The sequence below is a fragment of the Ixodes scapularis genome, unplaced genomic scaffold (genome assembly GCF_016920785.2).
Source record: "Ixodes scapularis isolate PalLabHiFi unplaced genomic scaffold, ASM1692078v2 PGA_scaffold6__148_contigs__length_123643588, whole genome shotgun sequence".
In the NCBI taxonomy this organism is placed as follows: Eukaryota; Metazoa; Arthropoda; class Arachnida; order Ixodida; family Ixodidae; genus Ixodes; species Ixodes scapularis.
In genome coordinates, this window is record NW_024609881.1 from 1,465,821 (window position 1) to 1,482,572 (window position 16,752).

At 43.2% G+C, this 16,752-nt stretch overlaps 1 protein-coding gene across 1 annotated transcript in view; it reads right to left on the reverse strand.

The window, feature by feature from the left end:
* LOC121838382 overlaps positions 1–8,505 on the reverse strand; it is a 36,466-nt gene extending 27,961 nt beyond the window's left edge. Inside the window, exon 1 of the mRNA XM_042294585.1 lies at positions 8,302–8,505. Coding sequence (XP_042150519.1) covers positions 8,302–8,418 — 117 coding nt within the window. The 5' untranslated portion in view covers positions 8,419–8,505. The remainder of the gene's footprint in view (positions 1–8,301) is intronic.
* Positions 8,506–16,752: the final 8,247 nt, after the last annotated feature.

Consider the following 16,752-nt stretch of genomic DNA (forward strand, 5'->3'; position numbering starts at 1 on the left):
GGCACAAAAGTCTTCTTGTCAAAGATTACACCAAGAAATTAGATGCAAGGCAGAGTCCAAATGCAATCCCCGGCGCAATGGAGAGAAGACTTGAAACCATTTTCATCTGCCCATTTGCTCATCTAGTTGATAGTAAGTTGTAGTCGCCGTTCGCAACTGGAAGGGCTACACAAAGAAATCTGCACTCACAAAATTTGGGTATGATTAAGGCACCACCTAGACGTTTCATTGAATGCCATTCATGGACTTGTTTATATGGTATTTTTTATGACTGAATAGCACTTGCGAACACCCAGTACAGCATGTCAGTGGAGACCCATGAAACAAGCCCACGATTGGATATTTTACCAAGAGAAGGACCGATCTTTGAATGTGAGTGATCCACAAGCAACAATAGATCACTTGCTATAGGCTGTCACACATCCGACAGTGCCCTCTGGTTTCCGCACTGAATTGCAGGAGCAGGGCATGTCTCAATCTTTGATCTTGTTTTTAACAGAAAAATTGGACATGTATCAATCTAATCTTGGGTTTTTTTAGAATGTTTGGAGGCTGTAGATTGAGTGATGACCATAGAAAGATAAGGATGCATCAAACCACGACTCAGTTCTAACAAGGTCTGGATTGGTAACTGATTCAGACCAGCAAGATCATCCGATTTATTTAAAACACTTTGATAGTTTACAAAGCGAAGAGGAATGTTATTTATGAAAAATACTAGTGTCATAGAACCACACTTCAATTGCCAGCAATGTGATTCCACAACAAACTGGAAACCTTCATCGAATATGCGTGCAAATCGTCTCAAAGAAATCTTACTAAACTTAGCTTGAATGGCATGTCTTAGCTAAACTTAGCTTGAATGGCACAGCAACTTAGCTTGAATGGCTTGGATGAAATCTACCTAGTAGTGCTGTTGCATTCTAGTGCCTCTTGGGTGAGAATTAATTGCCAAGACCAAACTGTCTTTTTTTTTTTAGAACTAGGGTTTTGCCTTTTTGGTAAATACTGATAAACCCCAATAATTAAACCCCAAGATGGTTTTCTCAAAATTGGGGAATACAGAAAACCCCTAAATGAAGCTGCCCTTGAATGAGGAAAAGCCAAGCTTCACAAGAAGGAAATCTTAATCTAGTTTTAATCTTGAACTGTCTGGGGAGGCTGCTTCTTCCTTGGAAACCACACCGGGATATTTTCGAAGTATTTGGGTCATGTGCATCTGACCCGAGGGAATCCCCTTTGTGTGTCCTATTTTATTCAAAATAAGCCAAAATAAACTAAGTGTTTTTTTTTGTTTTTTTTTTTGTTTTTTTTTTGTTTTTGTTTTTTTGTCAGACACAGAAAAGTGACGTTGAATCTGTGGGAGAAAATAACACCCCCCGAACTCGAAGAACAATATACCTTGGCAACACGGAACCCTGTTTATAATCTAACACGTAGCAGGAAGTTTAGAATTTTGGTTCCACCATCATGTTGCAATTTCGATAGTTGCCTCAAATTGCCTCAAAATTGGTTGAACACGTTAAGGCTGCGGTCCCACGGCAGCCATCTTGAACAAGGCGTTAGTTCAATTAATAGATGGCGACACGCCTGTGGGGTGGCCGAAACATTGGTTCACAGTGGGATGGCTCGAGCACCATCACGTTCCCCTCGTGGCCTTGCTCGCGCCGCTGCCAGCTGTGCTCAGCTAGCTCAAGTAGCGTGGCCCATCAAACTGATGTATGCGATAATGTCAGGCTGGGTATAAATTGTTCTCTGATATAAGGACATACGGTTCGGCGGTTGTAACGGGCTTTCGCAATATATCTTACCAAGAAGGAATCAAATGTTGATTGACGTGTCAATATTCTATCAATGAAAATTTCCTCTGCAGGAATGCACGCTCAGTAGACTCAACCAGTGGAAGCAGACGTCAAGTAAACTGCTTCGCGATTTACGGTACTTACCTCACCATTTTAATGACGACTAAAATAACGTCACGAAATATTGTGTTTCACGGGGTCCGGAAGATGTTGTAAAGGTTGTTACATTATAGTTCCCGGAAAACAAACGCCGTTGCAATATTTTCGGAAGTACCGACACACATAATGCTGTAAGTACAGCTTAGGAAAACCATCAGAAGAAATAGGAAGACGTTTATTTGCAATGAAGACGCTAGACGCTATGAATGAACGGCGTTTAGTGACGGCAAGTTATGAGCATTCGGGAATTTATAAGTTGACGTGATTGCTAACTATGGACATGCGAACAATGATGACCAGTTTTGTCGGGAGATGGTGTTGCGGTGATGACCTGATATCGGACGACTCATGGCAGATGAACAAGCAAGTTTCTTCTCAGCGAATGGTAAGTGTCCAGTGTCAAGCACAACACGTGGCTACCGACGTTGTCGACGTTTCGAACACTTACCGCTTTCAACAAAAGTCCTGGCACCTGGGCTAACTTTGTGGAAAGACTCAAAGTCTTCCTTGAGTCTAACGCCATCATGAACAGTAACTGAAGACGATCCACCATTCAGTGGGTGGGTGGCGAAACGTATCCGCATCTATGGAGTCATGGGCGATGCGTGCTCTAAGTGGCTGGAAGTTTACACGATGCCTGCCACGACGTCCAAGCACGTCATTGACGTTCTACGGTCTCTTTTACCTACTTTTGCCCTACCGAAAATACTTTTCTCTAATAACGCGCAAAATTTTGCTTCAAATAAAATAAACAAGTTTTTGAAGAAAGAAAACCGGCATGAGGCATCACATTAGTGCACCATACCATCCTGCAACTAACGGGCGAGCAGAACAGATGATGTGCGAAACGAAAAAAAAAATAACCTTTTGAAGCTTACGGAAGAAGCAGTTCAGTGAGGAACCGCCAGGTTCTTGTTCCGGCAGCACGCGACGGTCTCATCTTACACGAAAAAAAAACCCGCCTAAGCAATATTCGGCGAACGAAGAGCCACACCCCTCGATCTCATAATACTGTGGCCTACGAACAAAGATGGAGAGATTCCCAGATAGAGAGTAATGGCAGTTTAATCGGTCGGACAACTCGTCTACGTGAGGAATTTCAGCGGAAGTGGGGCCTTCCATGTAAAACTTGAGTAGAAAAGGCTCTATGTTGGTTGACCAGGAGGTGTCATCTCTCTGAATAGGTTGGATATCGATGCCCTTAAGTGTAAATATAACTAAATCACAAACCTTTCTTTGTGTATTGTGTAACTGCCCGTGTATTTAACAGTAGAAGCTATGGTGGTGATTTGGACCTTTCACACAAGGCTCCTTTTTCTTATTTTTCGCCTCATACTCCTTTGCGGTTTAAGTATGCTTCAAGAATCTTTTGGAACGGGGACACTTTACGTCAACAAGGCCATTTGTTCCAAGTAGTCAACCAGGAAATGCTGCTAGAAATCCGCCCCTCATATTAACGAATAAGCCGCACTTCTGCACAGTGCAGTTTTCCTGTTCAACGTACAGTTGTAAAAGAGCATCCTCATTGATTCTGCCTTATACTGTTGCGGGTGAAGAAAGTTTTTGGGTACACGATACTTGAAACAAGTCTGGCACTGCACGTTGTGGTTCGACACCCACTAATGTCGTCGTCCTTATGGAGCCTCATCAATTAATAATTACCTCGTCACCTCATATTGCTCTTCATCAACAGTAAGTACAATAGGCTACCGCCATATTACAATCCAAGAATTGAAAAATTTAGTCGTTCAGTCCTTCAACAAGTTTATTATTTATACTTTGTTATTACGTTACATCACCTCGAGACGATCGACGTCCATCGTCGATCTTCAAATACTTATACCTGTATATAAATTAGATGCTCAAGAGGGGGGGGGTCGGTGGCCGAGTGCATGGTCTAGCGCACACCAGCTCGGAGCACTTGGAGCAAAAGCTCGCGCTGCAGAAGCCACCCCGCCCCTGCCCGTTTCGATCTGGAAGAGCATCGTACCGGCGTGCGGTCGTGCATCACTACTGCGTGGCGCACGTTGAAGACCCTAGGTTTTTGGTTGTACCGCACTGGCTAAATTGCTCATCTACAGCTGAGACACCAGACGCCCACTAAGGCAGACTAACTTCCGGCTGAATAAACATACACACAACAATTTGCAATTAGACACATAATAACAAAGAACACAGTGTGCCGCCTCTTTTCTTTGGATGCCTTTTTTTCTAAACCAGCGCAAGCTCGTGCGTTCTCTCTTTTGAGACGGTTAGAACGGTCGCGTATAAAACCCGCGTTTCTCCTACCCGCCCGCTTCCTCCTCTCGTTATGTGTATTTGGTTATAACTAAATAAGCTATAATAATGGTGTATTATTCATATTTACTTTCAGTTTCAGTCAGGGAAAAGGAGTTTCGCGGCAACTAGAGCCAATAAATGAGCTGCGCTTAGAGTATCGGCACTCTCTTCCCCGACAGTGTTGTGAACGCCGCCATTTTGTTGCTTGTGCAGAGCAGGCGCAACTGCCGATCGTCATGATTCAAAAGTGCGACATCCTCAGCATTAGATTCGGTGTTAGGAAGCTCATGTAATGTTGCTTTGCTTTGTCGAAAACTGTTTAAAGTGGAGGACGAAAAAGCGTTTCTTGTGATTTCAGATAAAGCTTCAAATAACTGGCAACCATGATTTTAAGCCACAATAAGGCGAAGTGTCGCTACTCTGAAGTGTAGCTTATTTAATGACACTATTCATGCTCTTGTTCAAGAGGCTTGTAATACCTGGAGGGGCCATGACGTAAGCCCCGTGGATTCCACAAGCCACTACTTTTTGACACCTGCCTCTTCTTCATTGTTCCCGCTTGTGCCAGTAAATTAGCTGCGGTTCCGAGTAACGACACTTGGCTTAAAATTGTGGCTTAAAATCATGGTTGCCAGTTATATGGAGCTTTATCTAAAATCACAGGAAACGCTTTTCCGTCCCTCACAAATGTTTAAACAACCCGCGACAGAGCATTGCAATATTGCATCAGCTTCCTAGCACCGCATCTAATGCTGAGGAAGTCGTACTTTTGGATCATGATGATCGGCAGTTGCGTTTGCTCTGAGCAAGACCCAAAATGGCGGCACCCAAGCCAATTTTGGGGAATTGAGTGCAGATACTTTAAAGGGGCGGTGCAACGATATTCAATTGGAATGTTTTTCACTTTACACGAGCTTACTGGCACTAGCGGGACTCAAGGATACTCACACGCAACGCCACTGACTAAGAAACTCCTTTGTTGCACTCTAATTTGGAGGACAAAACAGAGCGTTTTCATTCAATCTCTCCTTCGCAAAACCTGATGACGTAACTGGGCGGTAGCAGTACCGCCCAGTGACGATGTTTGAATGCGGCTCATAGATTGGACCCGAGCATTGCGTCGGCACTCGATTTCGGCTCATGATAGTCTATAGCTCGAGAAGCATTCGGGTAGTGTCCTGTGTCCAATCGCTGCAATGACGACAACAGCCGAACCATAACAATGTCTGGAACGCAGCGCGTGTCCTGTGCCTTGCCAACCCCAGCGCATGGCTATGATCAACATTGGCGGCATATAATCGGCTCTATATCACGTGGCCGCTTGTTCTGGCTGCGAGTTGAGGGGGTGAACTCTGGTTGTTTTTCTTTATTTCTTTCTGCGACTTCGATTGCGTGTGGTGAAAAACGAATGGGTATTTCACAGGTCATTAACGTCAGGGATCCGCTCTAAGCGGTATTTCCGCAAAATACAAAACTCGTTGCATCGCCCCTTTAAAGCTCATGTAGTGACTCTAGGCATAAAGTGAACTTGGGTGTATTCTTTTCTTCTTCGTCTTCATTGTTTATTGATTTCAATCATATCGAATAATGAACGCATTATATCAGGCTACGCTTCTGTAATTATTTGTCTTAGATTTATTAGCCTGAACCAGTACTTAAACCATTCATTTATCGATAGTAAATCTTCCATTATATTTTTTAAATGTGAAGGTAAGAAGACACGGAGATTGATGATGATACAGACGCCAACGCCGCCCTCGGAAATTTTTTTAACACTGGAAATCAGCAGTTTGTCTGCCATCCGCAAGGTGGCGCAACAAAACACCCAAACAGTTTTTAATTGTTTTTAAAATTAGCTAAGCTCTACACCTATTAAGAAACCAAAGCAAGATCATTGTGAAAATTTAATACATCGCAATGTATATCTATTCCAAACAATAAATGTTATTAAATGCCAATAAATCTGTTTGATGTCCAAAACAGATATGCGTCAAAAACAGGTAAGTTTGAAAGGCTCCTGGAGCGTTATGACTAGAATGTGCATTCTCCGGTTTTAACCGAAAAACACCGATAAACATCCGTCGGTGCCGAAAATATAAAATCGGTTAAAACCGAAAAACACCGGTGGTTGGATATTTTCGCCCTGGTTAAAACCGAAAAACACCGGTCGTTGCTAGTTTCCGACCTAGCGAAACCCCTTCCCCTTAGAGGTTCGTCAAACGTGTTATCTTGTGGATCCCGCACTCTTCCAGTGTTTATACATGGCTTGCAGGTGGCTTCAGTCCGCCCTCCTTTCTGGGAGTCAAAAGCGTCTAGTGAACGCAGTGGAAGCTAAGCTCTCATACGCCTTTCCCCTATTGTGTCTCCCATGGCACCCTTTTGTGGAAAAATTAACACAGTTGAGGGTAGGCTCTCACGTGCCTCTTCCTCATTGTGTCTGGCCAAGTGATGTTGGTGCAAGCCATGTATTCAGAGGTTGCTGTGGTTCCTGGAAGACACTGCCAACGTCCGTGTCGTACAGGAGCGTGCGTTTTCATAATTGCGGGTTGCGAACCGCAAGGAACGTGCTGCCATGACGGCAGCACGTTCCTTGCGTGTAGATGCAAGCATGAAAGTATGCTCGCATCTACTATAATAACCAAGTGTGAGAAATAGTTGCTTCCTAGAGAAGAAGTGTATGAACTATGTGAATAAAATTGGAACTCTCTGTCTGTGATTAATCGCTTTTTTTTCACCGATAATCACTGTTTTTAGCCTCGTCGTGAGGCGTTCCACCGAAATACACCGGTGTTTTGAAAATAAATAAACACCGAAAAACATCCGCCGATTTTTCTCACAAATAAACACCGGAAAGTACACATCCTAGTTATGACTTTGGAAATGAAAAAAAGCCATCGTCCACCTCTTGGGAAACCATTGTAGCTCTAAATGTTATAAAAGATTTTATCATAGTTTAACTATTTCTTCAGCGGCATTTGAACTACCATGACTCGAAGCACAAAAAAGTGCTACGTTTGATATAAAATATCTAAACAAAAAAATTTTACACAACATTAATTTTTTTTTTGCATATTACCAATTAAAAGCACTATATCTGTAGCTAATTTCATTGCCCTAGCGCTTGTCATTAAACACATATTTGTGCTGTAACATGTCAATTTTAGGGCAATATTTGGAGGGATGAAAAAAACAAAGTAGTGCAAATACCAAAAAAGTGTATCGTTAGATTCTGCTCCGACATCATCTTAACAAAACTGCTATATTGGAACCGTGCTATCTTTAATGAATCGTTCATAAAACATGAACTAGCGGAGCAAGTGAGGGTCCGCGCCATCATATTCGCAAAGCTACAAATGCGCATGAACAGTAAAAACCAACACATACATAATATCAAATGAAAGAGGATTGCATTGCCTTTCGAATGACATCAATCCCACAAAACAGTATTTAAAAGGAGATGAGTAATGGCCTGCCAAAAAGTACCTAAACTGCCACATTCAGTGGGACCGTGGCCTTAATAGAGAAATCCGGACAAGTAACCCAAATTATGAGTCAGAATCATTTTTTTCCACAAAGCTACTGCATTTTCAAGTTTGGTGCGAGAGGCCGACAGGCTCTGCTGGCAATACTGAAAATGTGACTTCTGATATACGAGGGCAGCACAGCTTGTTCCCGACAGATTACAAGAAGTTGGATGGTGGGAGAAAATGCTGTAAAAACTAATGCCAGAAAACAAAACAAAAAAGTGAAAAATACTGTTTTCCAGACTGCCTATTGGACTTGCAAGTTATACAATGTGCGACGTCACACCACTGGAGAGCTCAGGAATATTTTAATGTTGGCTTTGGCATTTGCCGTTTTTTGAATAGCTGCTACGAATTTAAAGATGATAAATAGCACGCTGGGAAGAGTAAAGCCCGGATACTCCGAGCCTGTGTTTAGTTGGGCAGCCCAAAAAACTGCCGGAGTTCCCCCTCTTGCAGGCATGTTGACTGGCCCCATTCGAATTTCGTACGACCAGGTAGCCCTTTCACTACTTCCGTTAGTCGCAAAAACTAACCTGCAACTGGCTCCGACGTGGGCCCTTCGGAAGCGTGCCGGTCGACGGATCGGCGAGCCGCCTCTTCCGAAGGCGTGGCCCCGCCGACGCATCAGCTCCTTGCGAAGCAACGTCCATGTGGATGGTGAAACTCGACGACAGACGCACCCCTTTCTCGGTGTCGAGAGGGCGCGCAGGATCGTCGGCTGCACCGGTTCCACACGAAGGATTCTGGAACAGAAACAAGCCAGACCGCACAGGATACACATGTCGGTGCCTCTAGTCACCGACGAGAACGGCATCTCTTTCAAACGCCTTCAGCATGCGCTCTTTGCATTTCGCCTTGCTTGGGCTGCGCATGCATGCTCGAGGCCTTAACCAAGCACTGGAGACAGCACCCCGTCAATCTCCTCCTCTCCCAACACCAGAGGCAACGCACGCAGTGAGGGACTTGATCCGTCTCTAGCCATCGCAATCATTAAAGCGGTACTCCGGCATTTTCTTCACAGTCCCCGATTTGCCAAAAAACTTGCTAAAAACACCAACAAACATCGCTGAAATAGTAACCCAGATATTTGGCCAAAATAACTTTTTTCGCAAAGTTTTAGAATTTACAATTTCGGTCATCATCGTGTTTTTCAAAGTGAAAAGCTCTACTGGCAACATTGAAAAAGTGACGTCATGGGAAGGCAGGGGTTCACTCTTTGGGCTGTAGACTTTGTTCCCAACTGATTACAAACAGTTTCATGGTGTCAAATGAATGCTTTGGAGGGTCGCTCCAGCTCCCGTGCAGCAGCACGAAACACTAAGACAGCCCGCTCGAACCGCAAGCCTGCCGTCCCATGACGGAACGTCACGGCAATGAAAAGCGCAGGTATATTCGAATCTTGGTTTTGGCGTCATTTTCATTAGGGATGCCGCGAACTTTTTTCGAATCGAAGTTTCGATGATCGAATCAAGCGGTTCGAAAGGTTCGAAAGATTTCGATTTTTCGAATTGTCTATATCGTAAAATTCGACGGAGGTCGAATTTTCGAACTTGTTAAGCTAAGAAGTTCGACGCTTTTCGAACCGTCGAACTTATTACGCTAAAAAATTCGATCTTTTTCGAACTTTCGAACTTATTGCGGTGCAAGGTTCGATGCTTGTCGAACTTTCGAACTTGACTGACCAAAAAATTCGAATAATTTCGAACTTTCGAACTTATTTATCAAGAAAATTCGAAAAGTTTCGAACTTTCGAATTCTGAAAAGTCAGAAGTTCGACGAACTTCGAACTTTTAGGGTAAAAGTTCGACGTTCGTCGAACTTCGAAAGACCGGCGGACGGTTTCATTTGATTTCAAGTAGTGGGGTACATTCGTAATTTTTTTTTCTCGAACTTTTACACGCGGTGCTGCGTTTCTTACGAAAGACAATGTCATTTATTTCAATGTTCTGGCATGCTTAGGTTTAAAGAAATAAATCCCCGAAGGGGCGAGGACGGACGACGGGTTTTTGACGATTATCGTTTGTGCCAGATTTGAAGCACGCTGCAGCCGGAGCTATTTATGGCAGATATGTTATACTTTTTTAAGAATGATCTATGTATAGCCTAGGTAAGTGCCGTCTTAAGATGTGATTATTGTTATTCAACGTGAGTTTCGAAGAAATGTCCAAACATGTATCTGCATGCAATTATGACCTAAACTTGATATTTATTTTCGTCTAAGTTGTTTGAGGTATCGCATTTAAATTAACACCACAGACAGTACATATCATTGCCATCTGCAGAATACAAAATAATATATTTATTGTTTTTTCACGTTAAGGAATAAATTAACTCATTGAAGAAGATTTTTAGTAGTGTTCAAGTTCAGCACGTCATTAAAAGAAAACGTTTTTTTTTTTTTTTCGCTTCACGTTCCTGGGACGTGTTTCTTTTAGCCTGTACACATTTTAATAAAAGAAACTTGTTTCGAAGTTCTGAACCTCTGAATATGCAAGAATAGAACACTTCCGACGAATTCTTGATAGTTTTTTTTTTTTTCTCCTGCTTTTTATTCCCGCATTTATTCTTTTTTTTTTTTCTTTTGTTACTATCGGCACAGGTGCTTAGGTCGAAAAGACATAGCTTTGAACTTCCGAACCACTAAGCATGTGACGAGCAGTGCCTTCTGACAACGAGTTTCTAACAGTGACCATCTACGCAACATTTTATGCAGTGAAGAGCGACAGTAGCTATACATATGCATAAATAATTTCAGATTAAAATAAGCTCGACCACGCCCTCTTTCCCCGTATTGTTTTCTTTAACAGTCCGAAATACCTGCAAGAGGAAAAAAGAGGGTGAAGCCCCCTCCCCTCCCCCCCCCCCCCCCCCCCCCCCCCCCGCTACCCTCTTTCCCCCCGTTTTTCCTCTTCCGACGCCACTTGTATGGTAGAACGCTCCTCGACCTCGAGTTGTGTCGGCTTTTGTGCTTTTTGCGAGGCGATTCCTCCGTCCCAGAAAATAAACCTCCAGGACAATTATAAACTTCACCGGATCGGATTACTACCAGCGCGCAAGGGGTGGCGAGGTAGTTTGCCAGGTCGCTTCCAGGTTTTTCTGAGCCTCAACCTCCTGCTCGCCCCTGGCCGTTTCGAACTGGATGAGTCTCGTAAAACAGTGCGTTCGTGCAATCACTACTGCGTGATGCAGGTTAAAGACACCCCCCCCCCCCCCCCCCCCCCGCCCCGCCCCCGGGGCTGGCGGTCACAATTCTGCACTGGCAAATATTCTAGCACGTCCGGGACACTCGTGTCTCATTTAATTGCCTGACCAACTTCGCAGAATCTAGATATCACACCCTAACTTTTCTAAACTTGATTTTGTGAAAACCAGTGAGTCGTGAAAACGTTATTTGAAACTGAAACTGTAGAAAAACTTGAAAATCGGACTTCAAACTTTGAAAACTTGGATTAAAAAAAAATTCAAAATCTTCGAAGGTTTTTTTTTTTTTTTTTTTTTTAATTTAGCGTTAAAAGAGAATCGAAACTTTCGAACTTTTCGAACTTTATGCCAAAAGAAATTCGAAATCTTCGAATTGTTCGAACTTTATGTCTATAAAAATTCGAAGCGTTCGAAGTTTTCGAATTTTTTTTACAAAGAATTTCGAAATCTTCGAATTTATCGAACCTGAAGTAAAAAAATATTCGAAATATTCGAATTCGAAATTTTAGAAACCGTGAAAGCTTCGAAATTTTCGAATTCGAAACTCCGCTGTTGACAAAAGTTGCGAATTTTTCGAAATCGAACCTCGGTCGGTACGAAAATATCGAAATTTTTCGAAATCGAACCTCAGTTCGCTTCGCAAATATCGAAACCTTTCGAAATCGAACCTAGGGTGGTTCGCGACATCCCTAATTTTCATTTGCCGATTACACAATAACTATATTGAATTTCGCGGTACTAAATAACATACCAGAAAGAGTAAAAGATGGCAATTTCAAAAATATAGTTAGGTGGGGTTGCTCAAAAAATCACCGGAGTACCCCTTTAAGCGGATTCGCTTCTCTCATCAAGCTACCCTTAACAGCTCCCAATACACGTTCAAATGATAATACAGTCAAGCCTACTTATATCAAACAGCATCAATATAGTAAACTATACTCCGTTTCACCTTCCGTCCGAGCACAGCGGACGCTAGGAGCCATCCCAGCCAATGCGGCGTTGAGGGAGTGTCATACGACCTTGAGCTCCCTGTGTCGCCCCACCCCACCGGCAGGTCACGTGACTTTCTCCCGGCGCTGGATCGGCTGGGATGGCTCGTGGCGTCCACTGCGCTCGGACTGAAGGTGAAACAGAGTATAGTATGACAAAGCGAAAATTCAGTATACAAAATGAAGTAAAAAACGCACGTAAGAGCAATGCAACCGACGCAGTTGCAAGCTAACTCGCAGCTCTTACCAGCCTCCACTTCACCATAGAGCGGAATATTTTCCCGAAAAGATAATCATTATCTGGGGTGAAAAGAACCACGCAAGTGGAGCCTGTTCTGTTGAACGCGTTGTGTACCTGGTAACGGCCTGCTCTACAATATATGAACAGCCGACGATGCAAGTCCGCCACCCTCGAGGGCACTGCAGTAGCAATGTAGCAGAACCACGGCTGCGACGACTTCGCTCAAGCTCAGCAGTACAGAGTGCTTGGCGTCTGCGGTACTGGGCTCATGGCTTGCAGCGGGCCGCTCTCGAATAACGTCGTTGGCGATCTTGACGCTGGTCAGCTCCGCCACGGATTCCATGACGTCGCTATCGACGATATCACGGGAACCATGGCAGAGCTGACCGACATAGAACGAAACGGACATCGTCGCCATCTGTTTCTACACACAGGCAGCCATCACGATTGGGAAGAGAGAAGCGAAACTAACCGACCGAGCCACCAGGTTTCGGGCAGCGGGTGACAGGGACATGGGGATCGGCGACACCACAGTGTCCTACAGTTACAAGTGCTTGCCGCACCAGCGCCGTGCACCGGTGTATTGTGGGGAGGCCCGCCGCATGTCTCTGGAGAGCGCATAACTTGGTACGGGAGAGTTTTATATATCCATTATGAGCCGGATCAGATTAGATATAAAAAGTTCAAACTGCATAGAATTTTTATCAAATTCTGCGAGGGTTTAATATAGGCAATAATTCGATATACCCACGTTCGATATGATTGGGTTCGGCTGTACAGATTGGGTTAGAACAGATGGAAACTCGGGTCGGAGAACTTGAGATGTCCCTTTTTGTTTCCTTGTCTCAAGGTTTTATTTTTTAATTATGATAGATACAATACTGCCCGAGCAAAATACATGTGATCAACACAATGAGGCATCATGTTCAAAATTGCTTTTCACAATGTCAGTGTGCTGCGGCACACTGACGGCAGTAAAACATTAAATTGTGCATTGCCGTCAAACATTGTGTGTAGAGGGGAAGTGCATTTAATGACACACTGCAAAAGTACAGCTGATCAGAATATGTAGTTTCAATAATGGACCCAAAAAATAATAACTCAAGAGGCACCTTGTCTATCTTATCCCATAAACTAGAAGAAGACTGTGTACAAATTCTAGATTTGTAAGGCACCTTTAGACTACAACGACAAATACCACACCTTGTGCTCCAACAAAACAGAACTACGCCGGCGGGCTGGTTCGTACCCGTGCTGGCCTCTAGTATGAGACACCTGTACTGTATCTCTCATGGTCAGTCGTCAATCTCTTTATTATCAATTTTTATGAAGTTTTTTTTCTGTGTAGGCACTGCCATGTTCATCTTCACACAATGTTTTCCCACATTTAAATTCCCAGCATCATATTTTTACAATATTACATGACACAGCAGATTCCTCCAAGGTTGTTGGCATATCATTGTGGATTTCTAATTCTAGCCAGCGCCAACACCAAGAACTTGTTATTTATACTCTAACTTGGTTGAAAAGAAACAATACTTTCATTTCATTTATTTGCACCTTGAAGGCCCAGTTACAGCATTACATAAGGGCCCCCCCCCCCTTCTGTAATAAGTTTAATAAAATGATACAACAAATAAATGCAATAATGTAGAATAGTACAAAGTAGGAGTTATACAAAATATAATACAACTGAGAAAGCACTCGCACAACATGGATTTGAAGAGCATTTAGGAACGCTGTTGAGTCATTGATGGTAACTATACATGATGGTAGCTGGTTCCATTCGGAAATGGCGAGGGGAAAAAAAGTTCATTAAAAGCATTGGTCTTTCCGAAAATTTGTTTGATAGAACAAGAGTTGTTTAGGCAGGAAGATATTCTTTCTGGAGGCGATAGTAAAAAAAGTCCTTGAGGTCTGAGCAGTGATAATAAGATTTGTGAAGAAGGCAGAGTTGGGAGAGTTTCCTTCGGCGGTGCAAAGGGGTTAGTCCGAGTTTATTTCACTGGTGAAATGATTGTATGATGATAAGGTGAAACGAGTGGTTCGGTGTGCACTCATGTGTCGACAAGGTACGATTGATGGGGGTTCCAAATAGCGGCAGCATAACGTAAGTTTCCTAAGCCATTTTTCGAACATGTGGAGGGGCATCTCGTAGGGTTCGTCTGATGAATCCAAGAGTCTTGAATGCTTCTGCAGAAATGCTTTCAATATGGGTTTTCCAAGAAAGATTACAAGTTGATCTGACACCAAGATATTTGCACATGGAAACGGGTTCAATCACTTTGTTGTCTATGGTATACTGATATGCTCTCAAGGATTGTTTTCTGGTGAATTGAAATAATTTGCACTTGGATTTATTTAGCGACATTAACCATTTTCGGGACCAGTGGCCAATTTTCTCTATATCACACTGAAGTTGATAGTTGTCAATTACTGATGAAATCTTGTTATATATGACACAATTCTCTGCAAAAAGCCATATCTTAGAGGAAATTTTACACGGAAGATCTTCAGTGAATATTAAGAAAAGCAGAGGGCCGAGAATAGAACCCTGCAGATGATTGTGTGTTGAACACGAGATGCGAGAAAATGGGTAATTAAGGACAGTACCAAGGCGTCTAATTGTAGAGGCTATAGCTTGGAGAGAAGATGTTGATGACGAACACGGTTGAAGGCTTTTGAGAAGTCCAGAAATAAGGCGTCAGATTGTGCATGACATTCAAAATTAGCATCTAACTCGTGAAACAAATTCGCACGGCTGGGTCTCGCAAGATAAACCCCTGTGGAAGTCTGAAGAGAAAATTGTTTGCAGACAAGTGCGCCGTGATGTGCGAATACAAGACATGCTCTAGAAGTTTAGACGACATGGAGGTTCAGGAGGTGGGACGATAGGGGCTGAAGGCCGAATTCCCTGCGTGTAGATTGGGAGAGCCTTGCCGATCTTCCAGTCAGAAGGTAGACAGCTTTCAGACAGTGACTGGTTGAAGAGGAGATTAAGAAGTTCGCTGAAAATAGCAGTTGTATTTTTAAAAATTTTTGCATGCATATTGTCAGGGTCTGCTGAACATGAAAGTTTAAGTTTCTCAATAAGTTTAATTATTCCGGTTGAGTTAACAGTAATTGGCGGCATAAGATCATTACACTCTTCACATGTTATTGTAAAGCCATTAATGTTCGCGAGCAATTAATTTCCACAAATTCAAAAATTTGCGAAATTTAAGGGCACGCAAAAATTTCGGTCCTTAGGAGTTTCAGTGCAGGCGTCTGGAATTTGCGAAATCTGGTGGCCACGATTACGTCCTCAGTGACCGATTCGCAAAAAATAGGGGCCACGAAAATAAAGGGTTTTACAATATGTAGGGGTTTATTTGTAAATACGGAAGTAGTCGTTCAGGAATTCAGGGCAGTCACTCTCCCCGACTGGTCCACCGTTGTGGTCGTTCAGATTTATGGTCCTGGGAGTGGTTTCGGGTGACATAAGTTTCCAAAATTTTGTTGATTATTGCACACAAATGTCAACAAGTCTTCAGAAAAAAAAATTTTATTTTGATGATCTAAGGTTTTTTGTATTGTTTCCAAATGCAGCGTAGCAAGAGTCCCAAGCATGTGATAAGTTAGTTCGCTTTACATTTGAGAAAATGCATTTTTTATTGTCACTTAATGAGCTTCAAGTTTCATAATACCATGGGTTGGGTGAGTCTGTGCAAATTCATATAGTGGGCACATATGTTTGCACCAGGTCAATAATCTTATTTTTTAAAAGAACCCAATTTTATTCTACAGATCTTCAAAAAAAAATTTGGAATCAAAGGTGTTGTAGAAAGTTGCTAATTCATTTTTGATTGCTTCATAGTTGGCTTCATTGTAATCATGAACAGTTTTGAAGATCTGACTTTTCACAACAGGCAAAGAAAGAACAATGCGCAGGATCTTCTTAGGTGGAACAGCTGAACAAAGGAAGGAGGGAGACAGGAAAAAAGAAGGGCGAACTGACCGCTGGACTACATCCTGTTTTATTACATCTTCCTCTACTATTAATTTATATCCATTCCACCTTTTCTAAAGCACAGCTCCTAGGCACCCATTTCCGGCTTGAGCGGCGTCACCGTCGGCATAACCGCGTGGTGCATTATTAGAAATATCCCACAATGCACCGCGGTGACGCGCGCGTTGCATTATGGGACGTTTTCCATAATGCGTCGCGTAGGTGGGAGGAGTGGGAGGAGGAGAAGGAGGAAGGAGAAGGAGAAAGAGGAAGAGGGAGGAGGAGGGAAGAGAAGAGGGGGAGGATGCGAAAACCACGGGACGAGTAGATAAGAAGGGAGGAGGAGAGGGTACAGATGAGGAGGAGGGGCATACCGTTCCCTCCGTCCCCTCCCCTCCTCCTCCTCAAGAGCTGCGCTCTAATTTGGCGTTACAGGGAGTTGTAAATGTCTCATTTTCAGAGCGCAGCTCTTAGGTGCCCGTTTCCGGCTTGAGCGGCGTCGGTGTAACCGCGTGGTGCATTATGGGAAATGTTGCATAATGCACCGCGCAGGACTCTTGTGGCA